Source organism: Arachis hypogaea, chromosome 13 (genome assembly GCF_003086295.3).
Source record: "Arachis hypogaea cultivar Tifrunner chromosome 13, arahy.Tifrunner.gnm2.J5K5, whole genome shotgun sequence".
Lineage (NCBI taxonomy): Eukaryota > Viridiplantae > Streptophyta > Magnoliopsida > Fabales > Fabaceae > Arachis > Arachis hypogaea.
The window spans coordinates 142,354,391-142,378,284 of NC_092048.1; the positions used below are offsets into that span (position 1 = coordinate 142,354,391).

The 23,894-nt window shown below is 29.2% G+C and overlaps 3 protein-coding genes across 3 annotated transcripts; 2 read left to right on the plus strand and 1 right to left on the minus strand.

The window, feature by feature from the left end:
• Nucleotides 1-1,336: 1,336 nt before the first annotated feature.
• On the plus strand, nucleotides 1,337-3,635 carry LOC112783833 (homeobox-leucine zipper protein ROC8-like). The gene is made up of 4 exons (XM_025826908.3): nucleotides 1,337-1,486; nucleotides 2,952-3,069; nucleotides 3,153-3,390; nucleotides 3,631-3,635. The coding sequence occupies exons 1-4, from the start codon at nucleotides 1,350-1,352 to the stop codon at nucleotides 3,633-3,635; spliced, it is 498 nt and encodes a 165-aa protein (XP_025682693.1). The 5' UTR covers nucleotides 1,337-1,349.
• Nucleotides 3,635-12,340, plus strand: LOC112792435 (homeobox-leucine zipper protein HDG11-like). The gene is made up of 7 exons (XM_025835678.3): nucleotides 3,635-4,299; nucleotides 10,045-10,146; nucleotides 10,225-10,422; nucleotides 10,535-10,712; nucleotides 10,805-11,067; nucleotides 11,556-11,645; nucleotides 11,790-12,340. Exons 1-7 carry the CDS (start codon nucleotides 3,640-3,642, stop codon nucleotides 12,165-12,167), a joined length of 1,869 nt encoding a protein of 622 aa, XP_025691463.1. The 5' UTR covers nucleotides 3,635-3,639; the 3' UTR covers nucleotides 12,168-12,340.
• Nucleotides 12,341-13,469: 1,129 nt separating this feature from the next.
• On the minus strand, nucleotides 13,470-16,456 carry LOC112792436 (isoflavone 3'-hydroxylase). The gene is made up of 2 exons (XM_025835679.3): nucleotides 15,488-16,456; nucleotides 13,470-14,509 (listed from the first exon to the last, which is right to left on the minus strand). Exons 1-2 carry the CDS (start codon nucleotides 16,391-16,393, stop codon nucleotides 13,898-13,900), a joined length of 1,518 nt encoding a protein of 505 aa, XP_025691464.1. The 5' UTR covers nucleotides 16,394-16,456; the 3' UTR covers nucleotides 13,470-13,897.
• Nucleotides 16,457-23,894: the final 7,438 nt, after the last annotated feature.

Below are 23,894 nucleotides of genomic sequence, written 5' to 3' on the forward strand. Positions count from 1 at the left end.
ACTGTCTTGGTCTGGTCATTGTGCTCAAAGTCTCCAATCCACTAATCGCAACTTTCTCCTCGAGCTCAGTCTTGCTCTTCGTTTTCTCAACCGCATCTTCTTCCAACCAACTACCACCTTCGAGTAGTCGTGTTCGTTGCTTGGCCTCCATCTCTGTCGCACTTCTACCCTTTTGCTCAGACTGCTTAGAAGTCAGAGCAAGGGGTTAAGGATTCTACTAGTGCTACTCAGATTGGTTTCTTCATTCTTCGATTTTGAATTTTACTATTGTTAGTACTACTCAGATTGAATTATTGAATGATTAGTTCTGTTGTGTTGTACTTTATTCTGTTATTTTTTGTTTGTGTTGTGCTGAAAAAATTGTGCTAAAATTGTGATGAAAGCTTGAAACCTTGATAATCATTGTTAATCTTTGGAAAAATTTATTGATCTTTATTAAAATTATGTTGAAACCTTGTTAAAATTATGATCTGTTGAAAAATGTTGTTAATTTTAGTTAAAATTATGCCGAAGTAAGAGCTTTTATTTGTTCAATATAATCAGTCTTTTGCTAGAAAAGAAATAAATCGGTTAATAACTATTTTGATGAGTTTAATGGTGATATAATGAAAAATTAAGTCTTAAATTGTTAATAACTATTTTGATGAGATTATAAGATTTTGATTGATATAGTATTTTAAATTTAGATGACATTTTAAGGATTAGATTTGAATCCTCTAAAGCGAAAAAGTTGGTAAAAGTGGTAAAGTGAAAGGTTACTCGATCACCATTGATTTTGTTCCTTCCATAAAATATGTGTCTCACTATCTTAATTTAAGAATGATTAATTTCTCATTTTATCATTTTATCAACTTCTTCATCATTTTAAAAGATCTTAATCTTTATAGTTTATATTATATTATAATTATATTTTAGTATATTTATTTATATTTTATTTATTATTTTATTATAAAATAATTTTTTTTATTAGACTACAATTAAACTAATTAAACCAATAAATCAATTACTATTAGAACGATTTGATGACCAGTCTAATTTTTAAAACTTTATATATATATATATATATATATATATATATATATATATATATATATATATATATATATATATATGTATGAGTCCAAATGAAAAATTCTTAAACAAGGAAATAAATAAACAACATTAATGATTTTCACTTTTCAATTCTGACCTTTGTTGAATATTGGTACGTGTGGAGTCAAATTAACACGCATGTATAGTGTGACACATAATAATAATAATAATAACTTCACAAACTTGAGGGTATAAATACATGTATATATTTGTTGTAGGTAACAACATTTGGTATCAGTAGGGTTTTAAAGGGAGTAATGGCTTCTCCAATGGGGTCATCATCAACGGCTGGTGGTGCTACTGATGGTACTGATGATGAGGGGCAAGATCGTCCTCAAAATTCTCGAAGGTTTTACCATCGTCACACTCCCCATCAGATAGCAAAGCTTGAGGAGTGAGACCTTCTTCTCTTGTTAACAACGTTAGCTTTTCATTTATATATATTTTATTGACTTCGTTCGATTTCATCCTGTTTCACTGTTTCAGTGTTTTGTAGTCTTAAGGATAAGAAAGTTGTCACCTTTTTTATCAATTCCACGCGGAGGCTGAAAATTCAATATTCAATTTCCACCTTTTGGGTTTTCAATTATGTAATAAAAAAACGTTTTTTTTTTTTTTGTCATCGGTTTGTTTGTTTTGTATCCTTTATTTTCTCTTATATGATCGGTACGAATTTTCTGTAAATCCTTTGGGATAATGTAATTGACAAGAAAAATTTGGTCAAGATTTTGATTTTCGTCTTAATAAAGATATATATTTATAAAACTTTGAAAAATCACTTTGTTTGACAGTGAATATCCCAAGGAGAATTTTAAAAAAAATGTTTGAGGCGTAATCATTAATTTATTTGGTTTATGTTTTCTTATTTTTAAATACCTAGCCAATTAATTATAAGCTTTTACTTTATCTTTTGGAAGTTCTTAGGATTAATAATTGGATTTTTATCTTTCATTTTCATGGTTTTTAAAAATTTTGCAAGCATCACCGTATCAATAGCCTTGAAATCCTTTTTTCTCCCGAAATTTTTAAATCAACTATATTATATATACACTAAAAATCAATAATTAAATAAGTCATTTATATAAAATATATTTTAAAATATAATACATATATTAAAAATATATATAACACTACGTATATATTTATATATAAATATATAATAATTAATTGTATTAGTTCGTTGCTGAATTTTTGTGTATATACATTATTCTATCAAAATTAACATTGAGATCCAATAATTCAAAAGTCACAGTGCTATCTATATATATATATATATATATATATATAAAACATCAACTACTAAATTAGTCATATATTAAAAATATATATTAAAAATATATAAAATAATATATATTTATATATAAATATATAATGACTATTACACTTACTTGGTGTACACTTACCATATATACATGTATTTATAGACACACACAAATCCTTTAATCCCATGCATCATAATCCTGAATTGAATCAAATAGATCCTCTACTTTAAAAATAGGTCATTTTTTTTCTATCATGTTCTATGTCATTGGTTAAATTTTCTATGAACACAAAAATAACTTTAAAAATAATTTATAAATACTTTTATAAGTCTAGAGTATATCTTAAATTTGATAGACATAAAAATCATGGTGTACCAATATAAGTATAGAATAATGCTCTTTTTATTATATTTAATAAATTCAAATAAAGATATATATAAATAAATGTGTAATTTGAGTATTTTGCATTGGTTTGTCCCTTTGTTTCTTCTTCCTACAAGTTGATACATTTCTCTTTTTGGGGTTTAATTATTCAGCTCAGTTAATTCTCTCTTAAGCTCTGAAATAATAATAGAAACTTTAATTTTGTATATAAAGAGCGTTCAACGCATGTGCACATCCAAGTGATAGCATGCGGCGACAACTAGGCACAGAACTAGGGCTTGAACCCAGACAAGTCAAATTTTGGTTTCAGAATAGGAGGACCCAAGCAAAGGTCAGATCTATAGATATATCATATATATGGATACGATTATATGCATTCAACATGTTTAACAATTGTGTTACTTTAATTTTCAGGCTCAAGCTGATAGATCAAATAACTGTGCTCTTCGGCGAGAGAATGAGAGAATGATGGCAGAAAACTTGATGTTCAGAGAGTCCTTGAAGAGTGTAGTTTGCATAACTTGTGGTGGTCCAACCATAAGGGACGATGATTGCCACATTCGCTTGGAACAATTCAAGTTGGAAAATGATTTTCTCGTACAAGAGGCTAGTACTTCTAATCAGTTAGATAGTTTAACGTATTTGACTAAAGGTGAAAACTCAAGTGCAGTTGACTTCACGTGAAGTTGATAATTGAGAGTCGTTAGATGAAAATTTAGTCAAATCAGTCAAACGACTCTCAGTTATCAATTTCATATAAAGTTCGATTGCACCTGAGTTTTCATCTTGAGTAAATTGTCTAATATGTCACGGTTATATCTTATATTTTTTTCGTACAACTCGTTTGCAATACATACGCCACCTTATTATTAATGAATGGGATTAATTTCAGTATAGGAAAATGGGAGAGCTTCTTGCAAGTTACAACATCATAGGTGCAGATCAAGTAGTGTCCCCTCTGCAATTATCATCAGTGTTATCTTCTCTGGCTATCAGTGGTAGCATTACTACTCCTACTCCTACTCGTACTCCTACTCCTACTCCTACCCCAGCAGCTGCAATACCATGTTTGATTGATCCTCAGATTGAAGCTTCTCTCTGCCAACGCTTCCATTCACTCTGCCGCCAAAACACTACTCTTATTCCTCCTCAAGGATCTCAAAGTAGCAATAGTATTATTCGTCCTTTTAATGGCGATCGTGATCATCAAGATATGATGCCTGCTCAATCTGCTGCTGCTACTCCGACTGCCGTCGCTGCTTCTGAAACCCAAATTGGTACGCCGGCTGCGGCGGTAGTGAGCTTCTTCACAGAGGAGGAGATAGTAAGAATGAAAGAGGCGGCGATTAAAGCCGTGGACGAAGTAGCGAGGCTTCTGCGGATGAACGAGCCTTTCTGGTTTAGGTCAACGGTTGATGGAAACTTCATTCTTCAGCGTCAAAGCTACGACGGCGTTTTCCACAATGTTGGGTTGAAGTGTGAAGCACGCAGAGAGGCATCAAAAGATTCACGAGTGGTGGCTATGAGCGGCAGGAAATTGGTTGATATGTTCTTAGATTCGGTACGCTACATCAATTAATTAAACCCTTATTGCGTTATTTATTCATTCATTATCCATCGAACTATATCTATTATTCTATACTCATAATAATTAACAAATTTTTTCAATAAAAGAAAGTGTTACATTTAGAATTACAATCCTGCTAGGAACGAACACCAACTTTTTTTTTTCTCTTTTTAATGGTTTGTTTTATTTTTTCTTATTTTTATGTTTTTTTTAAAAAACGTGAATTCAAAATTTTAAACTATCATTAAAAATATTTAAATAAAGTTAAATGAAAATAAACATCTAAAATTTAAAACCAAAATAAAAACAAATATTTAAAATTATATATTAAAAAAATCTAAAATTAAAAAAATATCTAAAACTATAATAAAATTAAAAATCTGATAAAAAATTCAAAATCTGATAAAAAAGACACATTAAAACATAAGACAAAGAAATATTCAAAAACATATACAAAAATATATCTAAAATTTAGGAGAATAATACATTTAAAATCAGTTAAACAAATCATCTAAAATTAAACCAAGAAAAAGAAGAAGACTGTGTGTGGGAGAGAGCGAGGACGGTGGCCAGGAATCGCGCGATGATGTGCGGCTGCGAATGACGGGAGAAAGGACGCGAAGGGAGCCGAATCGTGCACTGATACTCGTGTAGACTGTTTCACGGTTGAGGTATGAGAGAACTTCGAACATTGCAGCGGCAGCGTCATGGTGGATTTGATCGCGTTTGTGTGAATAGCGACGCTATGGTGAGAATGACGCCGACATCAACGTGCACCTAAGACCTCACAATGGAGAGGACAACCATGCGATGGATGCCGGTGACACGGAACGGCTGCGAGGAAGGACGCGCGGGGAGAGGCGGCTGCACGCGACGGAAGGCCGGAGAGGGAGTTGATTTGCACGACAAATGTGGCGCACCGAAGACACGACTACGGCGGGATAGATGGAAAGAGAAAAATGTCAAATGCACGACTGATGGGAGGAGGAACGGGAGAGAAAAGAGGCGGGCATATATAGTGATTAGTTTGTGACTTAGGATTGTACGATACGAATATAGAACAAGCACAAAACTATATTTTTTTTAAAATCAGAATTAGAGAAAAGTTAACTGAGTTGTCTACAACTATAATTAATCCCGGATACTTTTTCTTAGAATTATGTTTAAGGAAACTTAGATTAGATAGAATATGATACGCATCATGTCGCGTTATCTGTACAAATGTATGCAAAATGCAAACAGGATGTAGTGTTTTATTAAAAAAAATATCAATTAAATATTAATGTTAAAAATAGAGTTAAGTACGATTTTAATTACTAAAGTATAGGTCGAAAAATTTTTTTGTTTTTAATTTTTTCATACAAAATTATCTTAAGATTTAAAACAAAGTTTTAAAATTATTTTTTTATTTATATATTAAAATTTTAGACCAAATTATCTATAACAAAAAAATTATAAAATAAAAAATAAGATAAAGAGAGTGTTTATGTTTTTGCAAAAAGAGAGGGAAGAAAAAGAAGAAGCTGTCCACGAACTTCTACTTTTGCCATTATCTTCGTACAATTTTAATCTGTAAGATAAGGACGATTTTAAAATTAAGTTAAATCGTAGAGACAATTTTGCATGTAAAAAAAAGATTAAAAATAAAAAAATTGTTTAACCTATACTTTAAAAACTAAAATTGTACTTAACTCTTAAAAATAAGTAGAGTTAGGCAGTATAGAGATATAGATAGGGTTTAAATAAATTTTTTCTTGTATTGTCTATGAGTAATATATCACTTTTTAAATAGTTTTATGCAAATAAGGAGAAAAAATTTATAGAAAAAAAAACCTAATATAGATACATATTTTAATTTTTTTTGAATTATTTTTTTGTGCTCTAATATAATATTATAGTACATCAATAAAATTAAGAGTAAAGTGATAATTAAGTCCCAAAGATTTTGACTTCAGACTAATTAGTCTTTAAAAAAAAGAAAGTATCAATTTGGTTCTTCAGTACATATGATGTCTTTTTATTAATTTATCAACTAAAACTTAACAGTGATGCTTATATATACTGTTAATTACTATGACGTGTCTATTTATGAAAGATAGTCATGTAAATAATAATTTTTGGAGCAAAACTTCACTTATTTTGATAAAATATGTGATAAATAGAGAGTAGTTGATAAAGAGTATATGAAAATTTAAAAGATAATAAATGTTTCACTGTCCAAAACCAAATCGTTTTTATGCTCATGTGACAGTAACAAGACATGTGTAACGACCCTATTTTCGGCAGGTCCGGATCACTGCCAGTCATCAGGTGTTACTTCCCAATAGCCCTATAAAACTCTAGACTCGATGATATTTACTACATACGAGTCTTACACACTAGCGAAATCGTATATGTTAGCCATGTTTATACTTTACATTTTATTTATATTGGAATCCAAAACTCAGACGTCAATATAAACATACTATAAGCATATACTAATAAAATAGAAATAGTTCAAGTAGCACCTAGTTCATAAAGTAAAACGGTATTCACATATATATACATATATTCATACATACAACTGACAACTCCCTAGATACCTGATTTAGGTAGAAAATTCCTAAACTAGTATCCGGGTTAACAGAAGAAAATCACAAACCCTATCCCTTAAAAAGCTACAAAAGTGAGGAAAAGAATAGTCTAAGAAAACAAAGACCACCTGTCCTACATCATACCACCGCTAAGGCGCAAGTCTGCAGAACTTCATTTTAGGACTAGTCTCGAGCATCTCTCATAGCATCTTCGGTAGGGTCCTCAAACATATGCTTCTATGGTACTTTTATGAATATAACTTTAATGGCGGAAACAAAATCTGAATCTTCTATTTGTGGAAAAAAGGGAAAAGGAAAGGGGTGAGAACCTATATGGTTCCCAGCAAGGTAACATCGTAAAAACACATATCTCTCGTGAAATCTAAAGTTTTGTCTCTATCGTAATAACTTGCTTGCTAAGTTTCTTGGCTACTTCTGTATCACGGGATCTGACATAACTCTATCTACTCTTTCTTCAGTTATTCTAAGTTGTCTTCACAGCCAACACAGCCCAAGAATCCAAATGTAACCGTTTTCACAATTTCAAGTACTTAATAAAGCTATATTCATCACCAATCAAATAAGATATGATAATTCACTAATTATCATAAGCAAACACAGTCACAAATAATAATTAAACTATCCTATCCCTTATCTTTTTTTGAGGATTCACAAACCAAGGTTTGTTCCTTGCTACTTTAAATCAATAAACCATAACAAACGTAATTAAAAAATTTTGTCAGTTCACAAGGCCAAATAGCCGAGCTGCATATGGAGCAAGAAAAGAATTCTTACTCTTGTGATGGGCTGAATTTGATTGGTTTGGTCACCAATTAAAGGAATTAAAGCTTAATAAGGGTAGAATCTTTAAATTAGAAAAAGCAACAGAACACAGAGTTACTGGGTCTTACCCAACAAGAAGAACACTAAGAAAATCATATAGAAAAAGGGGTAGGGTTCCTTCTTTGACTTCGGGTAGCAGCTCCCTTGATGGCCCTTCTCTTTCTTCTTGATGGTGATGTACGTAGACGATGAAGATCCTGTTGATGTTTTCCTCCTCCTCTTCTTCGAGCAATTGCAATTTTTGCTTTCTTTCTTCTTTTCATGTGGTTTTCAGAGAAATTGAAAGGCTTAGTTCTTCTATATATGTATAGAAGGTGGAGAAGGATGAGCTGGTGTGGCAAGGTTTCGTGGCTTCCTCCCCTTACAACACCACATCACAGCATTGATTTCACGAAGCAGTGACCATGATTTTCTCTGAAACACGTTCGGTTGTTAGAGGAGAAGGGAAGATGGGTTTAATAAGAGTTCCTTGGTTTTGGTTTAATTAAAGGAAGCATGGTTTGATTGAAGCGGAAGAAGAAAAAGAAAACTGTGACTTTATATGGAAGAAAAATCGGTTTGATTATGAAAGGGTGGTGTTTGTTTGGTACAGTTTTTGGTTTAAGACACGTTTTTATCTCTCACAGCATATCTATTCTTTTCACTTATCAAACCTAAATCCGCTTTATTAATTTATGATGAGATAATTCTCAAATATTTATCGAATTTTCTCATCACATAAATTTCAAAAATAACTCTATGGAGGATCGAGATGTTATAACATACACTACTATAAATAACGAAATACATGGACAATTCCGTTTCGTTTCACATTATTTATTTACAGAAGGACATACATGTCCATCGATTACTATCTTAGAGAACCTAATTGGTATTTTTTTTTCTTCAAAGACTAATTAGTTCAAGATCAACATCTTCGAGAATCTAATTGTCACTTTACTCTAAAATTAATATCATTTAAAATTAATATAACATCGCTACATCCATTAAAATTATGCAAAAGTTGATATATCACTGACGATAAAAATTTATATATAGTTTTTTTATATAAAGTTGCTAATTAAAAATTATTAGATTATTTGATATGTTTGACTATATTATTATTTAATAATTCTCAACTATCAACCTGAAGAGAACCATAAGTGAGTTTTTACCATTTAGGGATGGCAATGGGGCGGGTTTTTGCCCTACCCGCCCCGTCCTGTCCTACAATAATCTGCATCGAACCTATTTTGTTTCTACTCGCAGATAGTAAAAAGTTAAATTCTAACCTGCTCTTGCAAAGACCCATTCCGCCCCTACCCACTCTCTATAATTATTAAAATCTAACAAATAAAATTAAATTTTAAAATTTATATAACTATCATTATATACATAACATCAATTAAAATAAAAATTTAAATATAATACAATATTATTAATCATTTTACAAATTATTTTATATATATTACATATATTCATCTATAATGTAGTGTTTTTTTGACGATAAATTCTACCTAACCGTCTTTACAATAATGGATAAGATATTTTTTATGACATGTCTAATTATTATTAGATAAAATAGATTAATTTATTATAATTAATATTAACTCTTAATTTAACTTAAATTATGATAATTAAAAATTTTATTTTAAATTATAGATATAGTATTAAATATAAATCCTAAGCTTCTATAATTTTATTTTGCAATATCATGCACATAAAAATAATTATTAAAAAAACTTCTAGTGATAATGACCAAAAATAGATCAAATAACTTATAAACTAATTGTTAGTTTGTTACTGATGTCAAAATATATTCTCATTTTGGGAATTTTACCACTATTTTTCGTTTTTATTTTGACTTTGAAATTAAATTTTAAACCATTCTACATTTAAAAATACTGAAATAGCAAATTTTAGCCTTATGTAATTACTCTTCATCATCATAATTATAAAATAGAATTTTCTAATGATTTTTTATAAATTAAAAAAATATACTTTAATTAATTAGTTAGGTTATTGTAATTTAAATTAAAAATTAATGTTAACCATGATAATTCATAACATTTCATCTAATGATAATTAAATATATTATAAAAAATAATTTATCCTTTATTTTAAAGAGATATGGATAGAATTTATTTTTTTATATTTATTGTTAAACTAAATACTACATGATGCGTCGTATTCCTTTATTAGATCGAAAGGATCAGAACGCAACATTTTGTATGCCTTATATTGTCTTGACAAAGTTTTCAAATATCATATTTTGTAATAAAAAAAATAATTATTGTTGTAATTAATTTTTATTTTCCTTTGTTTTTTTTTTGTTAAATAATAGGAAAAATGGGTTTCCCTTTTCCCAACAATGGTTAAAAAAGCAGACACAATCGAAGTACTCAACACCGGTTTGCCACAGACCCGAAGTGGAGCCTTGCAACTGGTAATTAGTAAGAATATAAAATATTGAATTAAAACCCTAAGTCTCTTTAGGTAATTAACATTAATATTGACGGTGCAGATGTATGCAGATATACATATTCTTTCACCGTTACTTAGATCTCGGGAATTCTTTTTCCTGCGGTACTGTGTGCAAGTTGATGTAGGTGCATGGATCATAGCAGATGTCTCATTTGATTCCTCCAGATTCCTTCATTCCCTCACTTGGAAGCTTCCCTCTGGATGCTTAATCCACGACATGAACGATGGATATTCCACCGTTAGTGTTAATTATTACTTACTACCAAATTAATTTAATTTATCACATTTTTAATGCTATACTATGTATGTAAACTTCTCTTGAAAATGATATTAAATTAATATTGGCATAGATTACTTGGGTGGAACATGTGGAAATAAGTGACAGTATCCAAACGAATCCGATTTTTAGAGACCTAGTTTGTAGCAACAGTGCATTTGGAGCAGAAAGATGGATTTTGACACTCGAAAGGATGTGCGAGAGAATTGCATTCGCCTCAATGAACATGATGCCTAGTTGTGACAGTGGAGGTTAGTTAATATATGATTGATGATCCACATATATATATATAGCTAATTAATGAATAATCAAGTATTTTTCAATTGTGGTTTTTTCTTTACAGTGATTGCTTCACCTGAAGGACGAAAGAATGTGATGGAATTTTCTGAGAGGATGGTAAAGCTCTTTTGTGGGTCTCTGGACATGACAGGTAACATGGAGTTGCAATATGGGAAGAACAACAATGGTGTAAGAGTTGGTATTCGAAGAAGTATAGAGGCGGGTGTGCCTAAGGGCTTGATTGTCACTGCATCTACCTCCCTTTGGCTTCCTCTCTTGCCCCAAACACTCTTTAACTTTTTCAAAGATCCATCAACTAGACATCAGGTAATAATAAATTCGGTTCCGCTACGTTACCAACAGCATATCTGCCAACTTCTGCCAACTCTTATTTATAATTGTGTTTTATGGAAGTGTGTTCATGGATGTGTCTAATAAAAATGTCTTTTTTATAACTATGTTTAATAGAAGTGTCTTTATAGATATATTTTCTGGATGTGTCTATTTATATATGTATTTAAAATATATTAATTATTAGACACATCTACGAACACATTTCTATAAAACACAAATATAAATAAGAGTTGGCAGAAGTTGACAGATAATATGTTGGTAACCTATACTTTTCCTAATAAATTATAGTTGATAGTTGAGAGCCGTTAAATAAAATTTTAGTCAAATCAGTCGAATCATCTAACCGTTTTTAGTTGCACCTCAGTTTCCACCATAAATTAAACAATAATAATCTTTAATTTTTCTTTTCTTTTATTTGATAGCCAAAATAATCCTTTTTTCTTTGGGAACAAAAATTGTAGTGGGATGTTTTGTGCCATGGAAATCCAGTGACTCAGATTCAGCGCATCTCAAATGGAACTTTTTCTGATAACTTTACAACAATTCTTCGGGTACGTATTTTCAATTAGGGCTTTTATTTCATATATAAATATCAACTAGGGCTAGCTAGATACGTTTTTATTACTAGTGTCTAAAATAAGCAATCAAAATAAATTCTAAATTGATGATCCATGATGATGATGTATGTGGTGCAGCCTTATATCCCGACGGAGAACAACACGCTTCTTCTCCAAGAATGCTGCACGGATTTCTTGGGAAGCGTGGTGGTGTATGCTCCGGTTGATGTTGGAACAATAACTGCGGCAATCAACGGAGAGGACACCACCACGATGCCTATTCTCCCCTCCGGCTTCACCATATGCGGAGATGGATCTCCTCCGCGAGGAGCTTTCTTTGGCTGTGCGCTCCCTGAATCGAGACATTACGGTGGCTCCATACTAACGGTGACCGTACAGGTGCTAGTTAGCAACCAAAATGCGGTGGGGCAGTTCAACATGAACACCGTTGATGCTGTCAATGGACTCGCAGCCACCACTGTCAAGAAAATTAAAGCCGCCTTCAAGTGTCCCTGATGATAATGAGTTGGTTTAATTCGTCTTTTAATTAACTTTTATTGTTGTTTAATTTTGGGCCAATAAACCAAGTACTTGTGGCTTTCATTTAAACTTCTTGAGCAGTTATCATTTGAACTTATAATTTGCTTGCCAAGTTCGATGAATGTGGAAGCAGCTGAAATTGCAATCAATTACTTTCTTTAAATTCTCTAGCACGTGGATGACCGAAAATAATATTTTATAAGTTTAATTTTAATATATTGATGATCTAAAATGTTTGTTTGTTTGTTATGATTATTTATATGTTAATATAAAAAATAATTATTTTTGTTGATATAATATTATATATTTATAAAAATATTTTATATTATTAATAAATTTAAATTAAATTTTTATTTTATAAGAATATTTTTTATCAATAATAATTATGTTAGAAGAAAATGTTTAAATATATTTTAATATTAATAATTATTATAAAAAATCTAGTATTTTTTAGTTTTGACGGTTAATAATTGTTAGAAAGAATAATTTAAATGTATTTTTAATGGTTACTTAATTATAAAAAAAAAACTTTATTGATAATATTTTTATTAATGTTTGATTATTATTGATCGTAACAAAAATAGCCACCAATAAAACATTACCAATAAAGCCTTTTTTGATAATTAAATGGCTGTCAAAAATGCTTTAAACCATCTTCTAATCATTTTAGCTTTTTTCCACAAATAGTAATGGTAAAAAGTATCCTATATATTAAAATAATTATTTTTAATGGCTATTAAAATTATTTATTGTATAGATTTTTCTAACATTGAAAACATTATATTTATGTTGTTAATTATTACGCCTATATAGTTTTTCTAAAATCTAATTACCCAGATGATAATATTATACCGTTAGTTTATTAAAATTTAAAAATATTATCTGCACACATAAAATTAGTTATTAAATTAGACATTAAATATTTGTGAATAAATATATATTATTTAATTTATTTTAAATTATATTTTAATATATATTTAAATAAATGACTGATTTAGTTACTCGTTTTTTTATATAAGTAATATGATTGACTAAAATTAATCTGAGTGTCTTGCATATATAGTTAGGTTGTATTTTGTACTAAGGGAGCTTTTGAATTTTGCAACTAATTAAACACTACTATTCAAATTTTGATTTTTCTTTATTTCAACGGATTGATTCATGTATTTCTATTCCAACTATAAGTGTGTCTATAAAATTAAATTCTGAGAGTTTTGTATCTACTAAAAATTATTCCAATAAAAAAAAAGATCCCCACCACACCTTGGGCAAAAGATATATAAGTATGCACAAGTGGTATCGCATTATAGATATCTCATCACATGGATTTATTGATGAAAGACAACGACTAACCACTTCACAACCTTGCACACTAAGCTTTTGATTATTGATTCTTGTGTCTCACTACTACTACTACAACATAAACATTAATATTATGTATGCGTTGTCCGATTAACTTTAAGAGGAATGATTGGTGAAGTAGATGGTATTAGGTATGTATAATTAAGGATTTTGTTATCATGTGCTTTTAAGGACATAAATTAAATATATCATAAAAAAATGTTTTAATGTTATTTATTATAAAAATATTTTATGTTTATAATTATAAAAACAATAAATAATATTAAAATATTTTCTTATAATATATTTAATTTATGTCCTTAAAACATATAATAATAAAATCTTATAATTAACAATAAATTTAATTATATCTTGATCCTGCTGCCGATTGGTCGTGCTTTACACATGGCCTCCAATGGAATTAATTTTGGTGTGGCTGCTCCTTCATCCTCCCTCATATCAATCTCTTCATTCTCTACTAATGTTTTCCATTCAAAGCACTGAATCAATAATCCCAAAGTTAAGCCCATTGTACGATACGCTAACCCTAATCCAGGGCAAGCTCTCCTTCCCAATCCAAAAGCAAGTAGCTTATTAGCTTCTCCATCTTTTTCAAACCTCTCAGGGTTAAAACATTCGGCATCATCACCCCAAATTTTAGGATCTCTATGAATAGTCCATGCACTAGTCAATACTATAGTGCCACGTGGAATTGTGAATCCTTCAATGTTGCACTCATCAGAAGATACATGAGGCAATAGCAATGGGCCTGGAGTGTACAACCGAAGTGTCTCATAGATAATGTTTTGAAGGTATGGAAGATTTGGAATGTCTGACTCATCTATTAAACGATCGCTGCCTACCATGGTATCTAATTCATTCATTGCTTTCTTGAATATTCCCGGATGATTTAATAGAGCAGCCAGTGCCCACTCCATAGTCACAGCTGTTGTGTCCGTTCCACCAATCAGCATATCCTACACACAATTCAAATCAAGTTGACTAACATTTACTTATTAGCTAGCAAGATTTATTTTAATAGAAATATTTGGTAACCAAAAAAGTTAAAATCAGTTATTAATTATTGTAATAATTAATAAATAATAAAATAAAAAATAAATTTTGACTATTTTTTTTATTTCCTTAATATTATCATTATTTTAATAAAATAGAAAGATCATCATCAAATATTTTTTATAAAAAATACAAAAAGTCGTAATGATGATTAATATTACGGTCAATATTTAATACAATAAAAAAAATTCAGAATTTTAAAAAATAACAACATTCAAAATTCAATTAAAAAATATTTAAAATTCAAACTCAACAAAAAGTCATATTTAATGTGTTTTATACTGAATTTATTTAGCAATTTACTATAGTATTAGTTGAAATTAGTTGCTATAGTATTAGTATTTTAGTGATGCTTTAGTAGAAAAGGCAGTTAAATAGTTGGATATATTTTGTTAATAAAATTTCAGGGTTAAAAATTTGTTTGTAAACAGTTGGATATATTTTGTTAAATTTTTTATTTTATATTTTATATATACGTTCCTATATATACACGTTGTATTCACATTAAATAAAAATTTAGGCACATAAATTGGCTGAAAATATACACATTCATAATTATGATATCTTTTAATTTATGAGTGTTGATTACAATACATTATCTAATGCAACTTATTAAAGTCACGTTTTTGTTCTCTCTCTCTCTCTCTCTCTCTCTCTCTCTCTCTCTCTCTCTCTCTCTCTCTCTCTCTCTCTCTCTCTCTCTCTCTCTCTCTCTCTCGAGCAACTTATTAATGCAATTTATGATCTCTTTTAATGCAACTTCTTAAATAATCTAATACAAAACTCCTGTCTACATCTCAATTATATATTATCTTTACTTAAAAGATTATTTTAACTATTTTTTGCGAAAAAGAAAAACCCTAAACGAATATAGATGGTACCTGAATAAGCCCTTTGATGATAATATCAGAGTAGTACTGAGGCTGCAATTTTTGCTGAGTTAGGAGATTCCCAATCATGGTTTTCTTATTATGCTCCCCATTACGGTGCTCATCAATTAGACCCTGCAAGAACTTATCGGCACTCTTGTTAACCCTCTTCAGCCTCTTCTCCAAACCGTCGAAGTCAAACCACCGTAGTAACGGGAAAAGGTCAACCACCTTGCTTGCACCTATCAACGACAGTATCTCCGCGATGGTCTCCCTGAATTTCATGGCTTCCTCGGTATCCGCCACGTCATTGCCGCTATCATCGTCCCCGTAGTACCTCTTCCCGGAGATCATTCTCATCATGCTGTTGAACGAGATCTTGGAAAGCCATGGCCTCAATTTAACCCTAGTGAACTCCGTGCAGGTTTGCTCAACCAAATTCTTTATGACTCTCAGGGTTTCATCTTTGCGTGTTTCCGCGAAGGAGTTGATGCGATGCGTGGAGAGGATCTCGGTGGTGGCAATGCGGCGAAGGTTCCGCCAGTGATCGCCGTAGGAGGAGCAGCCCAAGCTGGTGCAGTCGTAAAAGAGGTGCTTTCCGACGAGGTTACGGGCTCTGTTGGCTAAAACGATGTCGTATTTGGTGAAGCATTGTTGAGCTAGGGTTTGGGAGGAGACAACAACAACAAGCTGTGAACCAATCCAAAGGGAGAAAATGTGGCCGTAGGTTTGTGATAGGGCGTGGAAGGAGCGGTGGAATGGGGACTTGAGGTGGTGGAGGTTGCCGATTATCGGAATGGTGGGTGGACAAGGTGGAAGGTTCAAGGAGCTTGTTTTTCTGAACAAGAGCTTATTGAGAGTGAATACCAACAAAGCAAGTGAGAGGAGGGAGTAATAGACAAAGTGCAATGCTGCCATTGTTGCTTAATTACTACTATTATTATTAGTTTGTATACTAATGTTTTCTCTTAATTTATCCTTATATAATCTGCTTGGATTGCCGCCTTACTCTTTATAGCTATCCAATAATAAGAGACAAGGACACTAAAGAAAGATTTGGGGGGTGTAGATATTAATTGGAGAATAAAATTCGGACACTTTATAATAAAAGATTATTCTTTTGATATAGATTTACACGTGGATATTAAAATTAATTACCAGAATCAATTATTAAAATAAAATACATATTAAAATATAAAATATATATTAAAAATTAATTAAATTATATATATAAATATATAATAACTAATTTTAATGTATAAATAATATTTTTATTTATCAAAATATTTATAGATTATAATCATAATTTGAGAATTATACATAGTTATTGTTTATTTTATTTTATTTTACTTTGTATTTATTAATTACCAGTAGAATAAAGATATAAGATTAAATGTAATAAATGTATAATTATAGATGTTACATGTATAAAATTATAAATACTAAATTAAATAAAATAAGGATAAAACATATATTTTTTTTAAATTTGTTAAAAATTTTAAAATAATTCTAAGTTTCATTTGTCCAAAAAAATTTTAATTTGTATCCAATATATTTTTAACGGCTAATTTTTTAAACAAAATTAGGACTAATTCAGTAATAATTTTACAAAAATAATTTTTAATATAAATAATTCAGATAGTTGTCGTACATTATTATTAGATTGGTTCTAAATTTTTTAAAAATTTAGTTGTCAAGATATATTTGATACAAATAAAAAATTTTAAAAATAAAATAAAATTTAAAGATATTTTAAAAATAAAAAATATACTTTACTCATAAAATAATTTTAAATTATTATTTTTTAAATATACTTTAGATGTGCACTACTTTTTATTAATTTTGGTAGTGTAAATTTTAAAATTTTCATTGAACAAATATTTTTTAGCTCTCCTAGCTAGATCAGTTAAATATAATGACTAATCCTTTATGGATTTATAGGTACGGTTGGTTTCATGTAATATGAAGAAAAAATTATTTTATATATAAATATATAATAACTTATTATAGTGACTTATTTTGATATTTACAAACTATTATTTTAAAATATTAAGGAATAGGTATTGTTTTGACCCTAATATTGAGGGTCAGAAAAGAAACCGTTCTCAACATAATTTTTTTATTTAGAATTATTCTTAACGTTTTTTTTCGTATTTAAATCGTTTTTTATTTTTTCTGGGCAAAAATGCCCTCTACTACCATCGGCACATTTACTTCCACCATCATCACCACATTTATCTCCACCACAAAAAAAATAACATCAACGAAATCAACACAAATTCAACAAATTAAGAAATCAGAAATTTAACAAATCAACACAAATTCAACAAATTTAACAGCCAAATCAACACACAACAACAATAAAATCAGAAAACAACAAATCAAAATCAAAAGTAGAGACAGTCACAGAAACAAAAGCAGAAGCTCAAGTAGAAGCAAAAAACAGAGACAAAAGCGAAGAAGAAAAAGAAGCAGATGCAGAACCGAAGCAGAAGAAGAAGCAGATTCAGAAAAAGAAGCAGATTCAGAAGCCGAAGCGTTGCTTCCCTGACGGCAGCTCGTGGGCAAATCGGCGGCAACGACTCAGCAGCGTGGTCTCCCAATAACGACGCGACGACGGCGGCAAACCCTAGCAGCGTCAGCGCATCTCCTTTCCCTCTTCTCTTCTCCCCGTCACCACCCCTCTCTCCTTTCTTCTTTCTTTTGGCAACGCGACGGCAGATCTAAGTTTCGCCGGCGTCATTCCCCTCTCCCCTTCCCCTTCTCCTTCCCCCTCCCCCTCTTCCTTTTCCTTCCCTCCCCCCTTCGCGTTTCCTTTCCTCTGTCTCCTTTCCCCCAAAACGCGTTCTTTTCTTTTTTTAATTTTATAATTTTTTATTAAAATAAGGATAATTTAGAAATAAAATTAAAAATTTTATTAAAAAGAACAATTTTAATACAAAAAATGTTAAAAATGATTCTAAATAAAAAATTACGTTAAAGATGGTTTTAATTCTGATCCTAAACAATAAGAACCAAAACAATACTTATTCCAAATATTAAATATTATCCGTGTGTGCAGTGTTACTTTATTAGAAGACACAATTAATATGTAACTGCTTTAGGTTTGAAAAGTTAATTTAATAATGATATATATCAACCTATGCATGCATATTTATTATGCGTAATTGTCACCACTTTTTTACTCTTTTTTTCCTCTACCTTCTTTTCGCTTTTTATTTCTTCACTGTACTCTTCTATCCATTATAAAAGTAGTAAAAGGTAAAAACATTTGTCTGCCCTTTACTTAACATTCGCAAGACCTTTCTTATTCTTTCTATTTAAGCATTTTTTTATTTTATTTATTTATTTTATTTAAGTTACCAAAAAAAATTTAAGACCAATAGTTATAATAAGGTTAAATAACTTACTATTTTGATCGACTAATCTGGCATTAGTTATTTATTATATAATATTATTTTTAAATTTAACAATAAAAATAGAAGAAATTAATTTTTAGTTAGTTAATAATAATATTAGCCAATTTTTTTATTTTTAGTTCTAAAATTTTTATTTTAAAAATTCAAAATCTATAATTTAAAATTTAGAATTAAGAGTTTATAATTTATAAATTAATATAAATAAAACAATTTTAAAAATTTTAGTTGATTTTGATGGAAAAAATTTACTCTCTAATATTAATCTAAAAAAATTAAAACAAAATATTAGAGGTCAATATTTTTATTAATATTATCCACTCTAAACATTTAAATTGGTTATGAAAACAACATGTAATATATAACATCAGATTGGTCAAGTGGTAAGCCGGTTCATAATATCCACTCTTAATTATTTATCTAACATAATCTATTTTCCAAGAAAATAACATTTCCAATGGTAGTATAAATATTATTTGCAGTAAAATTATAATTTTAAAGTGGCCATATATCATAAGGGGGTAATTAAGGGGTACGGTGCTTCAGTTGGCAATATAATTTTTCTTGTAGTGGGGATCTAACGGTGATATTTAAAATACCACAATGTTGATCTTGATATAGCAAGTTAGCAACAATACTGCCAAAGAGGTTGTAAATGTATATATGTATTTTGTGGTGTTAACTAATATGGTTTTGATTTCTAGGTATGTTTGTTCTTTTATGGAACTGTTTAATTTGTTCATTGTTCATCTCTCGTATTAAAGGTCGTCGTGGTAGAGTTACTGCATGCGACAAGAGTTACAAAAAAGAAAAAAAAAGAGAGCAGGGGAGATTCTAGAGCCTAGAGTTTGGTTTGTGTTAACATCAAATATTCAATGAATGGTAGTACATGGGGTATGTTGCATTGAAGAACCTCACACCGACAGTCTATTACTATTCTTGATCAGATTCATATATTAATTGCCAAAAGAATACTGCTATACATGATTTTAAATATGAACATCCGTGGAAGAGACGGGGTGTTTATTGGCAGGCGGCGGCTATGAAATAAAGTTTAGATATATGGCAATTTTTAGCTGTCGGATTAGAATGGATATGGCCAAAATTTCAATTCGATTTGTACTAAAATCATCAAATCAATTGGATTCAATATCTAGGATTTTTAAATTTGGATTTGATTCTGCATATTTGTTACGAATCAGATCATATATCGAATATATCCGCAAAATATTATTAAACATATTTTTTTTAAATAATAAAAATAAAATAATATATAATAATTATTAGTTGAAATAAAACATAAAAAAATATTTACTTATTTATTTATTTAGCTTTTGCGGATTCGCAAATATGCGAATATGAAATCTAAAATTCGATTTTATTAGTTTGCAGATCGAATCCAATCTAATTTGGTAGCCTACGGATCAGATTAATATCTGTAATTTTTGGATCGGATTCGGATAAATATCGCGTATATGCAGATCAGATCCGGTCCATAAACAATATACCATTTTTGTAAAGGGGGTGACACAAAAACAAGTGGAGATAGATGGTAATTTTTAGACTGCGGAAGGATGAGATAAACTAAATTGAATTAGACCATATTCTTGAAGAGGCCAGGGTAGCGAAAGAATGAAGGTTAAATGGATAGATAATATATTTTAGAGCACGTGAAGTTGATAAGCGAAAGCCGTTAAATAATTTGACTCATTTGAATAAATTTTTATCTAACGACTCTCAACTATTAATTTCACGTGAAGTCGATTGTACCTGAGTTTTCACCTATTTTAGATGGCCAACAATAAAACAACTTAAGTCGTATTAGATCTAATTCAAATTTCACTCTTAATAAAATTAAGTTTAATTCACAATTCGATTTATTAACAATCAAATTTATTTATAAATTAAAGTTTAAATTTGATTCACTAAAAGATTACGACGTAATTTGAGTTCATAAACAAATTCAAATGATATAAAGATATTTTGCAATTCTATATAAATAAATTATAAAATTTATATATAAAAAATATTAACTCTCTGTCTTATTTTCAAATAAGTTATAATTTATATTCTCCACAAAAATTATATGTAAAAAAGGACTAACTATAATATTTTATATCAAAATATTAATATATAAATACGATAATTATATGTGTATTATTTGTTTGGTGACTGATAATTATATGTATGAAATTATATATTATTATTATAAATTAAAATTATAAAACACATTATATATACATAAATATTAATAATTTGATCGAGTAGCTTATGAGCCAATAAATTAAGTTTATCTAAATTTAAGCTAATAAATTATAATTCAAATGACATAGTCTTTTCATATTTACCTAAAAGGTCGCGAATTTGAGTCTCTTTATCTTTTGTAAATAAAAAAATTTAGAGTTGTTAGGTTAATTTATTAAATTGTTAACTACTCAAATTCAAATTATTTCACAAATTAGCTTCGCTTTCCGCCATAAGAATCTCTCTCGTTTGATCGTTTCAGACATGTGTAGGAACTGGATGTGTCACTTGGTAGGGCAAATTTATTTATTTGGGAGATGGCGGGTAAGGTAATTAAGGGGGATGTCGCTCAAGAACCGACTTTTTAGTTGTTTAAAAGTCAATCCATATATATAGTATTAAATTTTCCTTTTATTTTATGATATAAAAAATAAAAAAGTATAATTTTGTTTACCGAAAAAATAATACCCACAAATACATGTTAGTTTTGTTTTTGGTCAAGCACAAACATATTGGTTATGATGCTTAAAAGATACAAGGTGGTTTCAACTTTCAATCCACTCGGAGTTGAGATAGCCCATGTAACTTGAATACACAATTAGTTCAAGACACCACAGCCCATTTATATTTACAATTGATCATCTACACAAAACTCAAGGTCTCAAGCGTTTGGAACGAAGACTCAAGTGACAAATCATCTAGTTGTTGGCCCAAAATAAAAAGTCCCTGGTTCCACAAAACACTGGAAAAGAAAAATTATTTCGTGTAAGATGTGGAGCTAGTCCGTGTATATAAATAGGATCTATTTAATGGGGTGACAAAAACAAAAGTGTACACGAAACGTTCTCTCCTAAGCCTCTGCATAAAAAACTAGCCGTTATCAACAGTGGCGGTTTGTGTAGGTAACAGGGGCTATGGCCTTTCCAAAGTTTTTATAAAAATATTAATAGTTTTATTTTTAAAAAAATAAAATTAATTTGTTTGATTAAATTGATATACTCTCAATTTATATATTTAGATTTTATGTCCATCTTCACCATTCTTTTAAATTTTTTATCTTATCCAATTTGACAATAACAAATAACATATCTTTAAATCAATAACAAGTGACATATCTTTAAATCAACGTTACGAATTAAATATAATTATAAAATTAACATTAAATTATATTTATCTTTTCATATATTTTCATGTATTATTTTATTTTTAAAATAATAAAAATTATAATATAACTAATAGTAATATCAGTTATTTATAAAAAATTATTTTATTTTTAAATCAACTTTACAAATTTAATGCCATTATAATATAACACTGTTTACATTAATACATTTTGATATTTTTATTTTATTAAAAATTTAAGAATTTATTTTATTGTATTATATTATTTGATTTATAATAAAAGTAATAATAAAAATAATTAATTTTGAGGCTTTTGAGAGATAAATATTATCAAAAATAAAATTAATTTTTAAAAATATTAAAAAATAATTTATAAGTTATAATTAATATTATATAATTTAAATAAAAAATTAATTTAAAAAAATCAACTTTTAGATAAAAAAATTAATTTTTTAAATAAAAATAAATTTTTATGTGCAAAAATTAATTTTTTTATATAAAAACTGATTTTTTTAAATTGATTTTTTATTTAAAATCAAATTGACTTATTAACCTAAAAATAAAATAATTATATTTATAAATTTTATTTTAATATAATATTATTATATAATTTTTTATTAAATTTTTTTATCCCTCAAAAAGTTTTTTTTTTTTAAACTCCGCCACTGATTATCAAGATGAAGAAGCTCCTGGAGAAAGAACATACGCAAATTAAATATGATGACGGGGGCATTCCAAAATGGAAGATGATGTTTCTTTCTCAGAAGAAAATTTGGTTATGTTGCTATGAAACGGAGATTAGAAATCACGTGGGGCAGATTTGGTGGTATAGACAATCTATGACTTTTACTTGGCTAAATTTTATGCTCAAGAACATAGTTATTAGAACTAAATTGATAATTAATCCGATTATACTATTAGGTTATTGGGTCATTGGGTCAACCAGTAAGTCGCTGATTCATCCGGTTAATTCGGTCATAATTAAATAAAAATATAAAATTATAAAAATAAAATTAAAATTAAAAGTTAAAATTTAAAATACATATTTTTATAAATATATTAATAACAATTAAGTATTAAGTATTAATTTTTAGATATAATTTATGACGCAAAAGAGATAATAAATTAGTTACTAATATAAAATATTTTCTCAATTAAAATGAATAAAAAAAATAATACAATCAATATATCAAATTTGGTATCTATGTAAATCTATGTTTAAAAAAAATAAAAAAAATTCATTCAAAGTTACTATATAATTATCTTTTGTCATACATAATAATAAGGAATATGTTGGCAGAGTGATAAGAGAGGAGGCGTTGTATGCAAAAGGTCCTCTATTTAAGCCTTCCATCCAATATTTTTTACTTTAATTTTTGGACAACAGAGCTCCCTTGGTGGTTCGCGGCACGCGGGTGCATCGTAGATTTGCACGGGTCAACAGCAGTTCAAGACACGAACCAGTCAATTTTCAATGGGTTTGATTACCGTTGACCAGGTTAACTGCAAGTCTGGTCCAAATCACTAATCGAACCGATCAAACCACTGATTTACTAGTTTTTCGATCAAATCGATCGATTCGGTCCGATTTTGATAACTATGCTCAAGAAGACATGGATTATGCCCTTCCTGACGGT

What these genes read in the sequence shown, in the direction of transcription:
- LOC112792435 (XM_025835678.3), top strand. Translation starts at nt 3,640, where the DNA reads ATGGGAGAGCTTCTTGCAAGTTACAACATCATAGGTGCAGATCAAGTA. An exon ending in TGAACGATGGATATTCCACC is followed by an intron (nt 10,423 to 10,534) that starts GTTAGTGTTAAT and finishes ATATTGGCATAG; the next exon opens with ATTACTTGGGTGGAACATGT. An exon ending in GCCTAGTTGTGACAGTGGAG is followed by an intron (nt 10,713 to 10,804) that starts GTTAGTTAATAT and finishes TTTTCTTTACAG; the next exon opens with TGATTGCTTCACCTGAAGGA.
- LOC112783833 (XM_025826908.3), top strand. Translation starts at nt 1,350, where the DNA reads ATGGCTTCTCCAATGGGGTCATCATCAACGGCTGGTGGTGCTACTGAT. An exon ending in CAGATAGCAAAGCTTGAGGA is followed by an intron (nt 1,487 to 2,951) that starts GTGAGACCTTCT and finishes TTGTATATAAAG; the next exon opens with AGCGTTCAACGCATGTGCAC. An exon ending in ATAGGAGGACCCAAGCAAAG is followed by an intron (nt 3,070 to 3,152) that starts GTCAGATCTATA and finishes TTTAATTTTCAG; the next exon opens with GCTCAAGCTGATAGATCAAA.
- LOC112792436 (XM_025835679.3), bottom strand. Translation starts at nt 16,393, where the DNA reads ATGGCAGCATTGCACTTTGTCTATTACTCCCTCCTCTCACTTGCTTTG. An exon ending in TCATCAAAGGGCTTATTCAG is followed by an intron (nt 14,510 to 15,487) that starts GTACCATCTATA and finishes AATTGTGTGTAG; the next exon opens with GATATGCTGATTGGTGGAAC.